Source organism: Phacochoerus africanus, chromosome 5 (assembly GCF_016906955.1).
Source record: "Phacochoerus africanus isolate WHEZ1 chromosome 5, ROS_Pafr_v1, whole genome shotgun sequence".
NCBI lineage: Eukaryota > Metazoa > Chordata > Mammalia > Artiodactyla > Suidae > Phacochoerus > Phacochoerus africanus.
In genome coordinates, this window is record NC_062548.1 from 52,704,624 (window position 1) to 52,724,058 (window position 19,435).

The 19,435-nt window shown below is 48.8% G+C and overlaps 1 protein-coding gene across 1 annotated transcript in view; it reads left to right on the forward strand.

Moving 5' to 3' along the window:
- Nucleotides 1–19,435, forward strand: part of ST6GAL2 (ST6 beta-galactoside alpha-2,6-sialyltransferase 2) — a 71,077-nt gene that overhangs the window by 23,358 nt on the left and 28,284 nt on the right. Inside the window, exon 2 of the mRNA XM_047781305.1 lies at nucleotides 16,266–17,204. Coding sequence (XP_047637261.1) covers nucleotides 16,322–17,204 — 883 coding nt within the window. The 5' untranslated portion in view covers nucleotides 16,266–16,321. The remainder of the gene's footprint in view (nucleotides 1–16,265; nucleotides 17,205–19,435) is intronic.

Sequence of the window (19,435 nt, forward strand, 5' to 3'; positions counted from 1 at the left end):
ATCCCGCTCCTGAGCATCTATCCTTAGATAAAACTACAATTCAAAAACATACATGCACCCCTATGTTCACAGGAACACCATTCAAAATAGCCAAGACATGGGAACAACCTATATGTCCATCAATAACTGAGCAGATTAAGAAGATGTGGTACATATACACAATGGAATACTACTCAGCCATAAAAAGAATGAAATAATGCCTTTTGCAGCAACATGGATGCAACTAAGAGATTCTCATACAAGTGAAATAAGTCAGATAGAGAAATACAAATACCATATGATATCCCTTCTATGTGGAATCTAAATAAAATATGGCACAAGTGAACCTATATACAAAACAGAAAAGACTCACAGACACGAAGAACAGATTTGTGGTTGCCAAGGGGATGGGGGAGGAAGAAGGATAGAGGGGGCATTTGGGGTTAGTAGGTGCAAACGATGCCATTTAGAATGAATGAACAATGAGGTCCTGCTGTGCAGCATGGGGAACTCTATCCAGTCTCTTGGGATAGACCATGAAGGAAGATAATATTAAAAAAGGATTGTATATATGTGTATGACTGGGTCACTTGTGGAACAGCAGAAATTGGTACAATGTTGTAAATCAGCTATTTTTGTATTTTAATATAAAAATAAAAGAATCACCTGCTGGCCACCTACATGTTCACCACAAATCCCACTTACATTTGAGGAATCAGAGAAAAACTTTCAAATCTCAGTGGCAGGTATGCACCCTTGCATCTTGCCTATTAAACATAAGCGTGAAGCTAATTTACAATGTCTGCCATGAGCCTTGGCATGTTATGGTATAAAGTGTAAATATTTGAATGTGAATTGTTGTAAAACAGAGCCCTGCGTCCGGAGCAGACGGGCTGTTGCAGGCAGCCCGAGACCCCAGCTGGCCAGCAGCCTGTGCCATCTCTGCCCAGCCAGTCATGGGCATCTGGAGCCCCTCCCCACTGCTGGGCACCTGCCACTCACTGCAGAAAGATCCAGAAGCTAAAAGCTGCCTAGAGCTGCTGGCCTGCCTGGGTCTTTGCCTTTTCAACAGCTTCCTACCTGCCCCGCCGCCCCAGGACAGAGCCTGTAGTGCTGAGCCCATCGGGGCCTCAACAGAAGGCCCCTCGCTCCTGGCCGCCCATCTCACACCTGTCCCCCAGCCCTACACTCCAGCCGGAGGCAACTGGCCCCTCAATACCACTGTGTCCCCCATGTCCACTCGGGCCCCTCCTCTCTGAAGTAGCCCGGGGTGACCTCAGCCTTTGTCACGCCTCTGACTATTTACCCATCCTGGGAGCGAGAGAGCAGTCGAATCGTTTTGTCTTTTGCCCGGATAACAAGCCCCCGAGATCACGTGCCTTCACCCCGCAGCCTCTCCACGGCTGTTGGGGGCTGACCTCCCGTATTCTGACCTGCAAAATCGTCTTGGTTGGTGCTCTCTGGTGACAACCAGCTCAAGGCAGTGTGGGTGCTGAGGCTCTCCTGGGAAAGTCCGTGTCTCCAGCGAACGCAAACAGGGATGTTGCAGAACATAGGATGTTAGGGGACCACGTGGTCCCGCCAGGGTAGGGAGCTGGGCTGAAGTACCGCGTGGTACTTCGAGGCAGAGACAAAAAAAAAAAATCTCATTAAAATGTTAAATGTGGCGCCACCTCCCTGTGACTTCGAGATACAGAGCCAAAAAGAGCTTCTGGACCAGAGGCAGGCAGGGAACCACTCAATACCGAGAGAATAATCCATTTGTCAGGAGTTGTTATAAAGATTAAACTGAGACGGAAGGGTTCAAGTGAGACGGTCTAGGTGAGGCGCTGGGCACAGTGCCTGCTGCATGAGAGCCCCTCGGGAGGGGTGTCTGATGCTGGTCTGCTCCGTTGCCCTGACAACTGCTGCTCAAATGCTGACCCGACCCGACCCAACCTGACCTGCCCAAAGTCACCCACCCTGGCACCTCTGCTAGGAGCCGCCCACCGGACTTCAAGGAGCTCACGCTCTTCCACATTGACGCCAGCATCCAAATTTTGAACCGGGAGGAAGCCTGCCCTCATTTCTGTCACTTAGGCGTTTGCCAAGCGAGCTCCCTGGAGTGGTCCAGCCCCAGCATCCTCCCCCCCCACACACAGTTCTGCTCCCTCGTTCCTGGGGCCTGGGGTCACAGGTGACTGGCCAGAAGCTGCCAGCAGGGGCTGCCCTCCCACCCCCGCACCCTGCTCAACCCCGGTTGCTATACTTGTTCTTTCTGTCCTTCTGGACCTTAGCTTGAGAACGAGCTGGGATAGAGATGGAGTGAATTAGGGAGTGGGCCCTTAGTGGCCTTGAGGATGCCTTACATTTATAAAAAAGATGAAAAAAAGAAAAGAAACTGAGTCTTTTGTGAAAGGACCCCTGAGGTGGTGAAGAGGCAGCAGAATTCCAGCTGGGGTGGCATCTCCTGTGCTCTGCAGACAGCGTTTTCCTGGATGTGTGACAGACCTAATTTTAGAAAGATGATTCTTAAAAGAAAATGACCCCCAAGGCTACTAAGATAAACTAAAGCTTCTTCATTATTATTTCAGCATTAAGACAAATACTTAGAATTAAGATCATTTAGACAACGTCTACACACGAAAACGGGCACCAGTGTTTCTCAGACCAAGAAAAAGCATGGCCCAGGGGCACTTGTAGCAGACACATCCATTCACGTGTGTTCAAAACACACTCTGTATTCAAGGAAGCTAGTGCTCAAGCTTGTCCACCTCACAGTGTGGGAAGGACATCATTGCAGCAGCAAAAGCCCAGGGTTAACCTCTCTTTACCCCTGCACAAAATAAGAAGGTATTACCCCTCAGCTGCATCGTAATGTTTATCTGCGGTGGTGCTTACATTTCATAATTTTACTGGCCAGCTTCATAAATTGTGCCTTTTGGGCAACATGGATGGAACTAGAGACTCTCATACTAAGTGAAGTCAGTCAGAAAGAGAAAGACAAATACCATATAATATCACTTATATCTGGAATCTAAAATACGGCACAAGTGAACCTTTCCACAGAAAAGAAACTCATGACTTGGAGAACAGACTTGGGGTTGCCAAGGGGGAGGGGGAGGGAGTGGGATGGACTATGAATCTGGGGTTAATAGATGCAAACTATTGCCTTTGGAATGGATAAGCAATGGGCTCCTGCTGTCTAGCACTGGGAACTCTATCTAGTCACTTATGATGGAGCAGGATGGAGGATAATGTGAGAAAAAGAATGTATATATGTATGTGGGACTGGGGCACTTTGCTGTACAGTAGAAAATTGACAGAACACTGTAAACCAACTATAATGGAAAAATAAAAATCATTTTAAAAAATAAAAATAAAAAAACAAACTGTGCCTTTTGGGAAAATGTGATTTCTTTTTGAATGACTTGAAGGCTTTTGTGGGAGTTCCTGTTGTGTCTCAGTGGAAATGAACCCAAACTAGTACCCATAAGGACACGGGTTCAATCCCTGGTCTCGCTTAGTGGGTTAAGGATCCAGTATTGCCATGAGCTCTGGTGTAGGTCGAAGACGTGGCTCAGATCCCGCATGGCTGTGGCTGTGGTGTACGCCTGCAGTTGCAGCTCTGTTTCAACCCCTAGCCTAGGAACTTCCATATGCCACATGTGTGACCCTAAAAAGCAAAAAAAAAAAAGAAGCAAAAAAACCCCCCACTAATTATCATTTCTTTGAGAATTAGTATCGAGGGCGTGAGCACCAGAGTTTCCAAGCATTTCTAGGAGTTCACTTCATGGCTCAGTGGTAACAAACCTGACTAGCATCCATGAAGATGCAGGTTCTATCCCTGGCCTCACTCAGGGGGTTAAGGATCCAGTGTTGCCGTGAGCTGTGGTGTAGGTTGCAGATGGGGCTCGGATCCTGCACTGTGGCTGTGGTGTAGGCTGGCAGCTGTGGCTCTGATTGGATCCCTAGCCTGGCAACTTCCATATGCTGCGGGTGCGGACCTAAAAAGAAAAAAAGAAAAGTATTTCTAGCAGTGGAATCATTGTTTTGTCTGTACCATTGCCTTCATGTTTCCTGGAGGCTTGGCTAGAAAGGAGTCAGAGAGTGAGGGAAAGGTAGGAAATGGGGTGGGGGGCGGGGGGTGGAATGAGTGGAAACAGGCAGAGAACATGCCCTTGGAGTTGACGCCCTAGCACTGCCAGGCAGCGATGTTGGGATCATTGCTGTGGGAGAGAAGAGAAAGCCACATGCCCAGCCAGCGCTTATGCCAGACCTCCTCCCAGGGACGGGGCAGGACCTCCACAGCCTCTGTTACTGAAACCATCCCGGTGAGGCTGGCGTGAACCTGTGGTTGGGAAGCCCCTTTTCACCTCGCCTGGGGACCAGTGATTTGCCTGATGGCCTCTATTTATAGCTGCCTGATGTGGATCACGCTGATGATGAGATGGAGTGGGGAGTGTCGGCTTGTGGTATTTCAGATGTGCTATACTAGGGGGAAAAAATGTACTTATCCAACATTTCTTCCTATTAGGCCATATAGGAAGGCAGAGGCTGGTCCACAGCTATGACTTTGAGCCCATCCTCCACCTCTCTGTGTCCTGGATTTTTGCAGCTCTGCCGATGACAGGGGCCACAATCCATGTAATGACTTCTGTAGCATTTTGCCAGCAGAGGATGTGTGCAGCCTTGAGAGTTCATCATTTTGGAGAATGTTCCCTTAATGGGGAACAGGGGTTTGCCGTATCAGAGGATGCAAGGAGGGCTTTGGGTTATTAACGGCTGAAGGCTCACCAAGAACAGAGGCAGCCAGCCCACGCCTTTCTACTATTACTGAGCATCAGGGCACAAAGTCTCACCTGACGAGAAGTGGTCCTGCGAGGAGTGATGCTGGTCCTGGCTCAGCAGAGGCCTCACAAACCCCACCCTGAACACCTCCCAGCACTTGGGGCGGGGGGGCAGGAGGGTACCGTTTCCTCCAGGGTCCTGGCCCCTCGCAGCCCCGTCCATTCTCTGGGCTTTCCCTTCCTCTCGTTTTTCTTTTCTTCTTTTATCTTCAGGGCCACACCTGCAACATATGGAAGTTCCCAGGCTAGGGGTTGAATCGAAGCTGCAGCTGCAGCTGCCAACCTACACCACAGCCACAGCAATGCCAGATACTTAACCCACTGAGCGAGGCCAGGGATCGAACCTGTGTCTTCATGGATACTGGTCGAGTTTGGCACCGCTGAGCCACAACGGGAACACTCTCTTTCTCTCTTTGAGTCCCTGGACCTCCCTAATTATCTTCCTCACATTTCTCATCTCCTCATGAAGGAAAGGGCTTCGAGACTCCTTGGCTAGGTGGGAGCTGGGCGCCCCTGGGAGGGAGACTGTGTGTCTGATGCTCTGAGTTCTGCCCTGCAGTGTGGGAGGTTCCTCTCCAGGTTCATTTCCTGCAGCCTCTAGACTGCTAAGTGGAGGCAGTTGGGGGGGGGGGGGGACAGCACCTGGCGTGGGGGGACCCTGACCCTCAGCTCCAAGCTGCAGGCCCCTCCCCAGATCAAGGATTCACCCACCCCAGCCCTTTGATTTGGGGCATTAAAAACAGTCTCTCCAAGTTCCCGCTGTGGGTCAGCGGTAATGAGCCCAGCAAGTATCCATGAGGACGAGAGCTCAATCCCTGGCCTTTCTCAGTGGGTTAGGGATCCAGCATTGCCATGAGCTGTGGTGAAAGGTTACAGACTCGCCTCAAATCTGGCATTGCTGTGGCTGTGGTGTAGGCCGACAGCTGTAGCTCTGATTTGACCTCTAGCCTGGGCACCTCCGTATGCTGCGGTGTGGCCCTAAAAAGCAGAAAAATAAAAAATAAAAACAGTCTCTCAAGCAAATGCTAAAGTAGGAGACCTCTGTTCCGCGTCCTTCAGTAGCCCTCAGACTGTTCTCAGTGCCAACAACAAGGAAAGGAACATTTCCAGCCAGAAGCAGACAGGCTGCCTTTTAAATCAGCCACTGCAGCCTTCCTTCGGTACCATAATTTGGTCTTTGTCCTCCTTCTGGCCCTGGAGCTTCTAAAACCTGTGGAATTTCCTGAGTTCTCAGAGTGTCTTTGTTATGCTAATGAGTTGACTCTGGGTGGCCTCCCAGAATGGGATCCAGTCTCCAGGAGGAGCTGTGATTGGGGTGGGGGGTGCTTTGGGCCAGCCTGACCTGGAGGCCGGGAGGGTGTGGCAGGGGAGATGGAATATTGAGTTTGGTCCCAAGCCCAAGAGTCCATCAGTGATGTCATCTAATGAGACCCACCAAAACTGGAGACCATGGCTCAGTGGAGCTTCGTGGTTGGTAAAGGCCTCCATGCCCTGAGAGAGTGACGTTCCCCCAACCCCAGGAGGATGGTGACATGGACTCTCTGCATTTGGGACCCTCCGGCCACCTCCAACTCTGTATCCCTTCCAGAAAACCTGTGACCTCTAGTTCAGGGCTTTCCTGTGTCCTGCAAGTCATTTTAGCAAATTATCAAACCTGAGTGGCGGCGTGGGAACCCCCAGGTTGTAGCCGGACCATCAGAGGGGTGGGTGGCCTGGGAGTCCTGCTTCATTCAGGCTGGGGTCTGAAGTGGGGGCAGCCTCTCCAGACCGAGTCCCCTTGGGGGGGTTGCCGTGCTAACCGCGGTGGCTGGTGTCAGAACCCTATGGTCCTGCTCTCAGCTGGAGGGAAGCAGAATAACTGTTGTTAGGGGTAATTCTGTGATTTCCAATAGGAAAGTGGAAATCCTGGAAACACTTTTAGATCTTTAGGCTGGGCTTCACAGTTTGAAGCACTGTCTCCTGAGCGGATAGGTTTAAAAAAATCATTTAGCAGCACCTGCCCAAAGCGTGGTCCCTGGGCAGTACACGTCCACACACAGCTCTTTGGGTGTCCCTGATAAGATGGGGACAGAACTTGGTGGTGAGCACGGGGACATGGATGAGACATTCAGGAATGGAAATAGGAAAGTACTGAGATTGTGACAATTTAGGGGAAATGATCCTTTGCCACAGACTGTGTAAGAAAGGATATTTAGAGTCGAGAGCCTCATTCGATCCCATCAGATGGAATCAGAACTTAGTGCTAAAAGTGTGAGCAAATGGGCTTTTCTGTGTTATCTGCTGCTTGCTTTCTTTGTGGCTTTGAGAAAGTTACTTAACCTCTCTGGGCTTCAGCCGCTGCACCTAGAAAATGGGTAGAGCCGTATTTCCATGGGAAGACCAAGTGAGATGATCCAGGAAATGTGGGAAGTGAGCACACGGTCTGGCAGAAGACGAATTGATGCAGCATTATTTCCTGTATGTTCCTTTCTTGGCATCAGTGTTTCTGGCTTGGGGAGAGCGTGTTCTGTATATGTGTTTGACAGACGACTGTAAAAGAAACCCAGAGCTTCATTTGCATGTGAATACAAGGCCAAGCAAATGCTTTTTAAGAAGCCACAATTTACACACGTCATCCCTCTGAGAGGCCAGGCTCCTGTCTCAAGGATACAGGACTTTCAGAAGCATTCTGGGCACTTGTCGCTTGGCATTTTTATCAGAGCTTGCTCCAATGATCGCTTCTTTTCTTTTCTTTAAGTGACTTTTTTACTTTTACCATCATAGCTGGTTTACAGTGTTCTGTCAGTTTTCTCCTATACAGCAAGGTGACCCAGTCGCACATACATATATACATTCTTTTTCTCACATTATCCTCTATCATGCTTCATCATAAGTGAATAGATAGCATTTCCAGTGCTAGACAACAGGATCTCATTGCTTATCCATTCCAAAGGCAATAGTTTGCATCTATTAACCCCAGATTCACAGTCCATCCCACCCCCACCCCCCTTGGCAACCCCAAGTCTGTTCTCCAAGTCCATGAGTTTTTTTTCTGTGGAAAGGTTTATTTGTGCCATATTTTAGATTCCAGATATAGGTGATATCATATGATATTTGTCTTTCTCCTTCTGACTGACTTCACTTAGTATCAGTCTCTAGTTCCATTCATGTTGCTGTTGCATTGAATTTGTAGATTGCTTTGGGTAGTATGGCCATTTGTGCAATGTTAATTTTTCCAACCCGGGAGCATGGGATAGCTTTCCATTTCTTTGAATCCTCTTTAATTTCATTGATTAATGTTTGAGAGTTCTCAGCATATAAGTCTTTCACCTCCTTGGTCAGATTTATTCCAAGGTATTTAATTTTGGGGGGGGCAATATTAAAAGATATTGTATATTTTATTCCTTTTCTAATATTTCATTGTTAGTATACAGAAATGCGACCAATTTCTGCATGTTAGTCTTGTATCCTGCTACTTTGCTGAATTCATTGATTAGTTCAAGGAGTTTTGGGGTTGAGTCCTTAGGGTGTTCTATATATAGTATCATGTCATCTGCATACAGTGACAGTTTTACCTCTTCACTTCCAACTTGGATGCCTTTTATTTCTTTTGTTTGTCTGATTGCTGTGGCTAGGACTTGTAATATTATGTTGAATAAAAGTGGTGAGAGTGGACATCCTTGTCTTGCTCCAGATTTTAGTGGGAAGGCTTTCAGCTTTTCTCCATTGACTATTATATTTGCTGTGGGTTTGTCATAAATGGCTTTTATTATGTTAAGGTATGTTCCCTCTTACCCACTTTGGTAAGAGTTTTTATCATGAATGGATGTTAGACTTTGTCAAATGCTTTGTCAAATGATTATGTGGTTTTTTACTTTTTTTTTGTTAATGTGTATGACGTTGATTGATTTGCATATGTTGAATCACCCTTGACACCTGGGATAAATCCCACTTGGTCATGGTGTATCAATTTTTTTTTATATGTTGTTGGATTGGGTTGGCTAAAATTTTGCTGAGAATTTTCACGTCTCTATTCATCAAAGATACTGGCCTATAATTTTCTTTTTTGGTAGTATCTTTTTCTGGTTTTGGTATTAGGGTGATGGTGGCATCATAGAATGTCTTTGGGAGTGTTCCTTCTTCTTCAACCTTTTGTAAAAGTTTAAGGAGAATGGGTATAAGTTCCTCTTTGTGTGTTTAGTAGAATTTGCCTGTGAAGCCATCTGGTCCCGGACTTTTACTTTTAGGGAGTGGTTTTATTACATATTCAATTTCATTTCTAGTGATTGGTCTGTTTATTTTTTTTTACAATATTTGAATTTTTATTTTTTTCCACTTTTTTTATTCCTCAAATGAATTTATCACATCTGTAGTTGTATAATGATCATAACAATTTGATTTCACAGGATTTCCATCCCACAGCCCAGGCACATCTCCCCACCCCCCAAACTGTCTCCTCCGGAGACCATAAGTTTTTCAATGTCTGTGAGTCAGCATCTGTTCTGCAAAGAAGTTCAGTCTGTCCTTTTTTCAGATTCCACATGTCAGTGAAAGCATTTGATGTTGGTGTCTCATTGTAGTTAATCTGTTTCTTCTTGGTTCAGTTTTGGCAGGCTGTAAGTCTCTCGAAAGTTGTCCATTTCTTCTGCATTGTCAAATTTGATGGCATAAAATTGTTCATAGTTATCTCTTATGTTTTTGGATTTTTTGTGGGGTTTTTTTTTTTTTTTTGTATTTCTGCAGTATCCATTGTGATTTCTCCTTTTTCATTTCTTATTTTGTTTATTTGGGTTTTTTTCTCTCCTTTTCTTGGTGAGTCTGGACAGAAGTTTGTCAATTTTGTTTACCTTTTCAAAGAACCAGCTCTTGGTTTTATGGATTTTTTTTCTTTTGTTTTTTGAATCTCTATTTTATTGATTTCCTCTCTGATCTTCATGATTTCCCTCCTTCTGCTGACTTTAGGTTTTGTTTGCTTTTTTTCTAATTCATTTAGGTGGTGGGTTAAGTTGTCAGCTTGAGATTTTTCTCTTTTTTTGAGGAAGGCCTATATCCCCCTAAGCACTGCTTTTGCAGCATCCCTTAGATTTTGGATGATTGTGTCTTCATTATTATTTGTCTCAAGGTATTTTTTAAGTTCCTTCTTAATTTCCATGTTGACCCATTGGTTTTTTAGTAGCATGTTGTTCAGTCTCCATGTAGTTAGTTTTTTCTCATTTCTTTTCCTGTGGTTGATTTCTCCTTTCATGCCACTGTGGTCAGAGAAGTTACTTGAAATAATTTCTATACTCTTCAATTTGTTGAGGTTAGTTTTGTGCCCCAGTATCTGATCAATCCTTGAGAATGTTCCATGTGCATTGAGAAGAATGTATATTCTGATTTTTTTTTTTTTGGATGTAATGTCCTGAAAATGTCAACTAAGGCTTTAAGTCTTTAAGTCTATTGTGGCATTTAGGATCTCTGTTGCCTTAATGATTTTCTGTTTAGAGAATCTGTCCATTGATGTGAGTGGGGTGTTAAAGTCTCCTACTATGATTGTATTCCCATCCATTTCTCCTTTTATGTCTGTTAGTATTTGTTGGAGGCATCTGGGTGCTCCTATATTAGGGGCATATATATTGACAATTATAATATCCTTTCTTTGAATTGATCCTTTTACCGTTAAATAGTGTCCTTCTGTGTCTTTCTTTGTGGCCTTCATTTTAAAGTCTATTCTTTCTGATAGGAGTATTGCAACTCCTGCTTTCCTGTCTTGGCCACAGGGATGAAATATCTTTCCCATCCCCTCACGTTCAATCTATGTGTGTCCTTTGCCCTAAGGTGAGTCTCTTGTAGACAGCAGATGGTAGGTTTTTGCCTTTTTATCCAAGCTGCCACTCTGTGTCTTTTGATTGGAGTATTCAGTCCATTGACATTTAAGGTAATTATTGATAAATATGTATTTATTGCCATTTTAAACCTTGTTTTTCGGTTGATCCTATGTTTCTCCTTTGTTCCTTTCTTTTTTTTTTTTTGGTTGGATGATTTCCACTTGTTTTATGCTTGAGTACTTTTCTTTTCGGTTTTTGTGAATGTAATGTTTGGTTTTGATTTGTGGTTACCCAGTTTTTTAAGTATGTTAACCCCTTCCTATATCTGCCTGCTTTAGCCTGATAGTCATGTAGGCTCAAATACATTATTAAAATTAAAAAAAAGAGTCTAGATTTTCTCACTTTCCTTCCCCACATTTTATGATTTGAAGTCCATTTTTAACATCTTCGTGTTTGTCCTTTTACTGTTCCTTGTGTTTATTGTCACTTTTATAGTCTTTTCCCCCCCTTTTTAGATCTGTATGCTGGCTGTTGAAGTGATTGCTTTCAATTGTGATTTCCTCCATCCTATTTCTTCTTCTTTTTTTATTTAGAGAAGCGCTTTCAGTATTTCTTTTAGAATGGGTTTAGTATTACTGTACTCTTTTAGCTTTTGTTTGTTGGAGAAATTCTTTATTTCCCCTTTTGTTTTAAATGATATTATTGCTGGGTAGAGTATTCTAGGCAAATTTTTTCCTTTTAGAACTTTGAATACATCTTGCCACTCTCTTCTGGCCTGAAATGATTCTGTAGAGAAATCAGATGATAGCCTTATGGGGGTTCCCTTATAATTAATACTTTGTTTTTCTCTTGCTGCCTTTAGAATCCTCTCTTTATCTTTAACTTTTGCCATCTTTATTATACTATGTCTTGGCATGGGTCTGTTTGGGTTCAACTTGTTTGGGGCCCTCTGCTTCCTGTATCTTGATATCTGTTTCCTCTAGATTTGGAAAGTTTTCAGGCATAATTTCTGTAAATATCTTTTCAACTCCCTTTTCTTCTTCTTCTCCTTCTGGAATGCCTATTATGCATAGATTGGCCTGCTTTATAGTATCCCACAGATCTCTTATATCACTTTCGTGTTTTTTCATTTGGTTTTCTGTCTCCTGTCCTAATTGGGTGATTTCCCTTATTCTATCTTCCAAGTCACTAATTCATTCCTCTGCATTATTCATTCTGCTCTTTAATGCCTTTAGTTCAGTTTGCATCTCTGCAAATGAATTTTCTAATTTTTCTAGTTCCTTTCTAAAGTAATCTGCATTACTGCTTATATCTTCTCTTAATTCCTTGATATCCAGCCTTGATTCCTTCAATATTTTCACCACCTCCCTTTTGAGCTCAGTGTCCATCAGACTGCAGAGGACTGTTTCATTGCTTGCTGCTTCAGATGAATTCTCCTGTTCTTTTAACTGGGAATGGTGCCTGAGCTTCTTCATCTTGCTTATGTTTTTCTTTTTCTGTGTGTTTGTATTTTGTGGGGGGTACTATTTATTTTTGGCACAGGAGTTTGGCTATTTGCTTTCTCTTTCTTCAGTGTGAGCAGGCTGTTATCCTCGGGATGCTGAATGTGGGGCTAGTAGTCAGTGCCTGGTTGTTGGGCTCTTAACAGCATCAAGGACCTCAGGAAGGTGGAGCAGGCTACTCCTAGTTTCAGGGCCCTGGGAAGTGGTAATGAGCCTTAGGCAGATTTATGAGGTGCCCAGGGCATTTGGCAGTGGCAGCACCAGGGTGTGTGAGCTCCCAGGGGAGTGAGAACAACAACAGGTGGTGTTTGACCACAATGCTCTTCTCTGTGGTGCCCTCTGAGGTGATTGGGGCCACAGGTGGTGCCTGTTCAAGGACCCCTGTTGGTAGCAGGCCACACACTTCTGGAGTCAGAGATAACTGCAGTGGTTTGTCCCCATCACCTGCAGACCATGCAAGAAGCCTCCTTTCTTGCTTAGCCCACAAAGGAGGTGCTGCCCTGCTGCTCCTAGTTGCAGGGTCCTGGGAAGTGACAGTGATCAAGCCTGTGTGGATGCTGCCTGGAGCGTTTGGTAACATCAGCAGTTGGGAGGGTGTGTTCCCAGAAGAGTGAGAGCAACAACAGGTGGTGTTCAGTCACAGTACCCTCCTCTGTGGTGCCCTCTGAGGTGACTGGGGCCGCAAGTGGTGCCTGGTCACAGACCCCTAGTGGTGGCAGGCCACCCCCACCTCTGGAGTCAGCAATAACTGCGTGGTTTGCCCCTGCCACCTGTAGACCATGCAAGAAGCACCTGTTTCACCCACTTTATCCCACACAGGAGGTGCTACACCAGTTGCTCCTAGTTGCAGGGTCTTGGGAAGGGACAGTGATCAAGCGTCTGGGCACTGCCTGGAGCACTTGCTAGTGGTAGCAGCAGGGTGGGTGTGTTCCCAGGGGAGTGAGAGCAACAACGGGTGGTGCTCAGTTGCAGGGCCCTCTTTTTTGCCAACCTCTGAGGTGCCTGGGGTCACAGGTGGAGCCTGTTCACAGAGCCCTAGTGGTAGCAGGCCACGCCTCCCTCTGGTTTCTGAGATGACTGCTTTGGTCTGTCCCTGAACACCTGTAGATCACACAAGTGGCACCATGTGCACTCAGCCCCCTGCTGCCCTTAGCCCACACAAGAGGTGCCCAGATACCCATAGCCCACACAAGAGGTGCCCAGATACCCATAGCCCACACAAGAAGTACCCGGTCTCCTGTAGCATGAGCAAGTGGCTTCTCAACACCCGTAGCCTGTGCTGGAGGCACCCCACCCTCTGAGAGCCCACGTGTGTGCAAAGAGATTCCTGTGGTGGTCCCCCCTCCTCCTCTCGCCCTCCCCAACAATGGCGCCTTGCTTCTCCTGCGGGCCCAGACCTTCTCCCAGGTTCCCTCTGCCATGGCATTCCACTCTCCAGCCTGTAGCACACTGCTCCTTAGCCCTCAGGCTGTCCCCACACAGCCAACCCTAGTCCTCTCCCTGGAACTGACCTCCAGAGCCTGAGTCTCAGAGCCCAGCCTCCAGCCGAGCGTCTCAGGCGGTGGCATCCAGGTCAGTGGTGCAGACAATCTGTGCGGCTCTCACTCTGCTTTGCCCTCTTCAGTCCAGCTGCTGTGCTTTTCTCGGCGACTTTGAGGTCCCTCCATCTCAGCTGATCTCCTAGTGGGTTAGGTGGCTTCCCAGAGTGTGGGTTCCTTTTCTCCTTCACAGCTCCCTCTCAGGAATGTTAGTCCTGTCCTGATTCCTTCTCTCTTCCTCTCTCTCTTTCTTTTGTTTTACCCAGTTATGTCAGGAGTCTCTTGCCCTTTTTGTAGGTTTAAGTTCTTCTGCCAGAGTTCAGGAAATGTTCTGTGCAAATCGTTTTACATGTAGATGTGTTTTTTCATGTTTGTGGAAAAGGGTGAATATGATGTCTTACTCCGCCATCTTGATTCCTCTTTTCTTTTCTTTCTTTTTTTTGTTTTTTTGTTTTGTTTTGTTTTGTTTTGTTTTTTGCTTTTTAGTGCTGAACCCACCACATTTGGTATGGAAGTTCCCAGGCTAGGGATCGAGTTGGAGCTACAGCTGCTGGCCTACACCACAGCCACAGCAACTCGGGATCCAAACCTCGTCTGTAACCTACACCACAGCTCACAGTAGTGCCGGATCCTTAACCCACTGAGCGAGGCCAGGGATTGAACCTGTATCCTCATGGATACTAGTTGGGTTTGTTTCCACTGTGCCACAACGGGAACTTCCCAGTGATCGTTTCTGATGTGAGATGTCACCTTGAAACTTGGTGACTCAGAACAGTAATCCGTCATTACCACTCCTGGTTCTGTGGGTTGACTGTGCTTAGCTGGGTTCTCCTTTGGGGTCACACATGAGGCCGCAGCCAGAGGCTGGCCAGAGCTGGAATTATCTGAGTGCTACACTGGACTGAAGGCCAAGGTGGGGAGGGCTGGGGCCACTGTACAGCTCAGTCCACGTAGCCTTCCCACGTGGCGAGCTTGGGCTTTCTCACTGTGTGGGGGACTCGGGTTAGAGAGGCAACTTTGCTGGTGGCCAGTTCCCCCAGCCTCAGCGTTTTAAGGGCAGGATATGGAAGCTGCTGGATCTGGGCCTGGTAGCTGGTCAGAGGCCACCTGTCCATAGGATGAGGGCCAGAGGACCCTTGATCCCTGTAACCCCTGTAGGGCCACAGAGCATGTGGGTTTCTCTTTGGCATATCTTTTTTCCACCTGTGTCTAGCTTCCCCAGGTGACTTCAGGGACCTGGGTATCACCCACTCTGATTGATTTCTTATCTGAGTAAAACCCCGCCCCCGTATTACAGCCTGTCACATGCCCTCATGTTTTCCTGGAGGCAGTCAGCCCGCGCCGGGGAGGAGGTCCCCCTGTGAGTGCCTCCCAGCCAAACTGGCTTCCCTTCCCGAGTCTCTGCTTTCTAAGGTTCTCCCTTCCCTGGCTGCCTCCTTCCCCAGCGCCCCACCTGCCCCTCCTCACCCCTTCCCCGAAAGCTTCTGCAACCACTTTCCTCCCTGGCCCAGAGACTTTCCCTCCTCCCTGCTTCTCACACAGTCCGTGGCCCAGACTTCCCATTATGCCCCGAAGACTCCCCAGGGCTAGAAGGGGCAGCTTCCCAGTTAAGCTTCCTCCAAATGTCTTTCCTACTGCTTCCAACCCTGTCAATGAACCCACAGATGTGCCACCTGCAGATGCACAGCTCCCACCCTCAGCACACACGTCCCCACACACACACACACACACAGGGACTCACATCATTCTCTCAGCCAGTGCTTATTCAGAGTCAGCCTAATGCTCCTATAGCTCACACATTATTCCTTCTATTTTCCCCTTTTGGGGGCTTTGCTGACATTCCTGAAGCTTAGGCGCACTTCTTATTGATACATTATTGTTTTCCTTGGTCCTGAGCAGGGCACCTGCTACTCCAGCTAACACCATAGGATGAATGAAGAGGGGGACACTGAGTAGAGGCGGGTCCTTCTCTCCTTACCTGGAACACCTCTGCCTCCTCCCTCCCCCTCACCCCATTGGAAGCTCACCTAGAATCAGGCTCTTCCCTAATCTGCCTCGTTTCAGAGTTTGCCATCCGCCCCTTATTCCATCAGAGGCTCCTGGGGAGGGTGATTATCCAGGGGCTGTTTTGAAGTCCACAGCCCAGCACAGCCTCCCCCGGAGCCTCAGTCACTTACTGAGGACCATTGGTGCCCTTCTGGAAGTTTCCCTTAGAAACGCTGGCAGGACTGGCGGACAGAAGCTGAGCTTTGAGCCTTTGGTGATCGGAGGGGTCCTTCCTCCTTGCTTCACCCCGGCGGGGCTCTGCACCTCACTCACCCAGCTGCAGGGAGGGGTGCCCAGGATGGGCCGGGATCAAGCAGCCCTGGGGTGGAAAAGCAGATACATCACTGAGGCACCTCCAGAGGTTTTCTGGGGTACACCCACGGCATCTCCCTCTCCCAAGACCCTCAGCCAAGGCCGTGGGTCCCCGTGTCTTACAGAAGTGGAGGGCGGAGAGACATGGCCCCTGAATTTAGCCGAAACCCCAGATGACTGCGCCCCTTCCTAACCCTCCGCAAAGACCCTCTGAGGTAGAAGGTCCCCAGCATTGTTCCCCGTGGCTAACTCGAACTCCTGGCTGTTTTCCAGGTCCATCCCGCCTCCCGCCGCCTTGGGACACTAGGTGCTGACCCCGCCGACCTGCCATGAAACCACACTTGAAGCAATGGAGACAAGGGGTGCTGTGCGGGATATTTGCCTGGGGGCTCTTCTTCGTGGTGATTTTCATCTACTTCACCGACAGCAACCCTGCCGAGCCCGCGCCCAGCTCCTTCTCCTTCCTGGAGACCAGGCGACTCCTGCCCGTGCAGGGGAGGCAGAGGGCCATCATGGGTGCATCGGAGGGCCTACCTGAGAGTGCGGATGCACGCACGGGGCTGCTCCATGGACACCCGCCCGGCCCCCTGCACTCGGGGCCGGCTGACCCTCAGACATGGGCCCAGGACGGGTTGGAAGATGAAGGGTTCTTTTCGCCCCAGAAAGGGAGAAAATCTCAAAGCGCTTTCCCCGCGGAGGATGCCGCTTCGGACACGTTGGGGCCCCTCTCCCCCGGAAAGCTGGGCTGGCCTGAGAGGATTCGGCTGGAGCATCAGGCCCGCGGGCGGCGGGCGAAGCGCCGGCCACGGAGGCAGGGGAGGAGCGTGGTGCCTGAGGAGGACGGGGACCGGCTGTACTCGCCCCTGTCCCGGGCTCTGCTGCGCCGGCTCTGGAAGGGAGACGCGTCCTCGAGGATGCTGCACCCGCGCCTGCAGAAGGCCATGGGCGCCTACCTGCGCGCCAACAAGCATGGCGTGCGCTTCCGGGGGCGCCGGGCGGCCGGGCGCAGCCGGGCGGAGCTGCTGTGCGCGCTGCGGGGCCGCGTGCGGGTGCGCACCCTGGATGGCACCGAGCCGCCCTTCTCGGCGCTCGGCTGGCGCACGCTGGTCCCCGCCGTGCCACTCGGCCAGCTGCTACCGCGCGGGCTCCGGAGCTGCGCCGTGGTCACGTCAGCCGGTGCCATCCTCAACTCATCCCTAGGCGAGGAGATAGGTGGGTCCCGCGGCCACCACCTGGTCCTGAGCGCCAGCCCTGCCCAGTGCTCTGAGCATCCTTCCACCGTCCCACCCCTGCCAGGAGGGCCTGATGTTTCTAGAGAATTTGAGGTCACTTTCCTTCTCTGGGACAGAATGAGCCTGGTTGGGATCCCAGCAGAGGTCTCCTTTGGGGCGATTTAGAGCAGAGGTGACTCCGAAACTGGGGGCTAGGGGAGTGGGAGGCCAGCGGCCAATCTGGCTGCCCTGTCTAAGAATTCACTTGCGGGAGAATCCAGCCCGCTGGCTGCTGAACGCATAATGTGGCAGGATTATGGGGGAGCAGGAGGAACAGGAAAGACAGCAGGGGAACCCCCACAGGACAACGCCCATTAAGAGTCAGCTCCAAAGAGGAGTTTGCAACATGATAAATTTAACTCCTTCAGGGACTAACACCCTGTCCCCAGGCTCTGCTGGTTGAGAGCATCATTCCTAGGGAGCCATGAGCTCTGACCTCACAAGGTCGGCTCAGGCTCAGCCTCTGGGTCCTGGCCAGGGTGCCTCCCAGGGACCTTCTCCAGGATGGCAGATAAGGGACCTTCCCTTCTGAACTGTCCTCAGGTCCACGGCTGAGCCCTGGAGCGCATTCCTGCAGTGGTTCCTGTTAGTCTGGCCTCTCTAGAGAAATACCAGTGAGATATGCATGTAAAGAGAAAGATTTATTTTAAGGCCTTTGCCCCTGCAGTGTGGGGATGGCGAGTCCAAAGTCTGCAGGGCAGGCAGGTAGGGTGGCTGGAAATGCAGGTGGGAGCTGGTGTTGCAACCTGGAGCCCCAAATCCACAGGGCGGGTGGCAGGTGGGCCGCTCAGGAGGGTTCCTGCATCTGGGTAAAGACTTCCTTCTTGCTCGAGAAACCACAGTGTAGTCCAAGGCTCTAACTCCCCTCAGTGCCTCGGCCAGCCTGCTGCTGCCCCAGGACCCTCGGGGCTCTTCCACTCACTTAGCAAACACAGGCGTAGCCCCTGCTCTGTGCTAGCTTCTGTACTGGGTGCCAGGAAAACAGGTATGGATCAGCCTCAGCCTCAGCCTCAAGGCTAGATGTAAAACAAGGCTTTCATATTCCCACTGCACGGGGCATTAGCTCAGAGCTGAGCTCGCAGTCACCTTCAGGAGGCACTGCCCACTGGTTAAAGAGGAGTCACCACTGTTGGTTCTGGGACCCATTCAGGGTTCCACATACTTGAGGAGTGGCTGATGTTCCAGGGCCCTCTTGAAATAGAGCAATGCCCTTACCATCAGGCTGCACAACCCTGCTTTCCTTGCATAGACTCCTGGGAACAAGGCCGAATGTGATATTTTTAAGAAGTTGAAAAAAGGTAAGGCCTGAGCTGGGCTTGGGGCCTGGGGTCCCGGTGTCCCCACGCTGGCAGTAAGCAGCCTCACAATCACACTAGTGCGTGTGTCACATCCGCTTGCAGCCAAAGCCGGAGTGGAGCAACTGCAACCAATTAGTGAGAAGCGGTGGTTCTGAGGCCCCCGGGTGAAGTAAAGCCACACGTCCACTCTGTTTCCAAGGACCGTGATTAAGCACGTAAGAAGGAATTTAAGCAGCATGCTTTCAGGCAGGCAGTGACTGGTTCCTGGTTTGGTTTTGCTTTGTTTTAAGCCCCACCGCATCTGTAGCTGTGCATTTGGATAGTTCTTGCCTATTGGGGAGAATTCCTCGCTCTTTATTCCTGCATGAATATCCCTGACCAGAGCCCTGGAAACCCTCCTCTCTTCAGAATTTGAAAGAGATTGTGAAAGACATTGGGAATTGCATATTTCTAGGAAGTGTGACATGTCAGTTATGTCTTTGTTAGTCTCTCATATCCAGTTTAATTGATTAGAATTTGCACTTGTATGAAGCTTTATGTTTAGAAGCATAGACAGGAAACCGAGGAACAAACATACCCAGAAGTTTTTTAAAATTCTCTATAAACAATTTTGTAGCTACCTTTTTAAGAATCTGGTCACAATAGCGTAATGCTGTCTGTATAGACAAAAAGCCTTGTTTCTATAAGCTGTACCTCTCAGCCTCCGCTCTGGTGCCTGCCAGGGGCTGACTTGGTTCCTTCCAACTCACCTGAATGTGTGCACACACCTAACAGCACACAGTTGCTGACAGCTCTCTTAATGAAAACCAATTCACAGGGCGGATTCCTTCAGGAAATCTGGAATTGGGCTTGCTGTACTCTTTCTTTCTTTCTT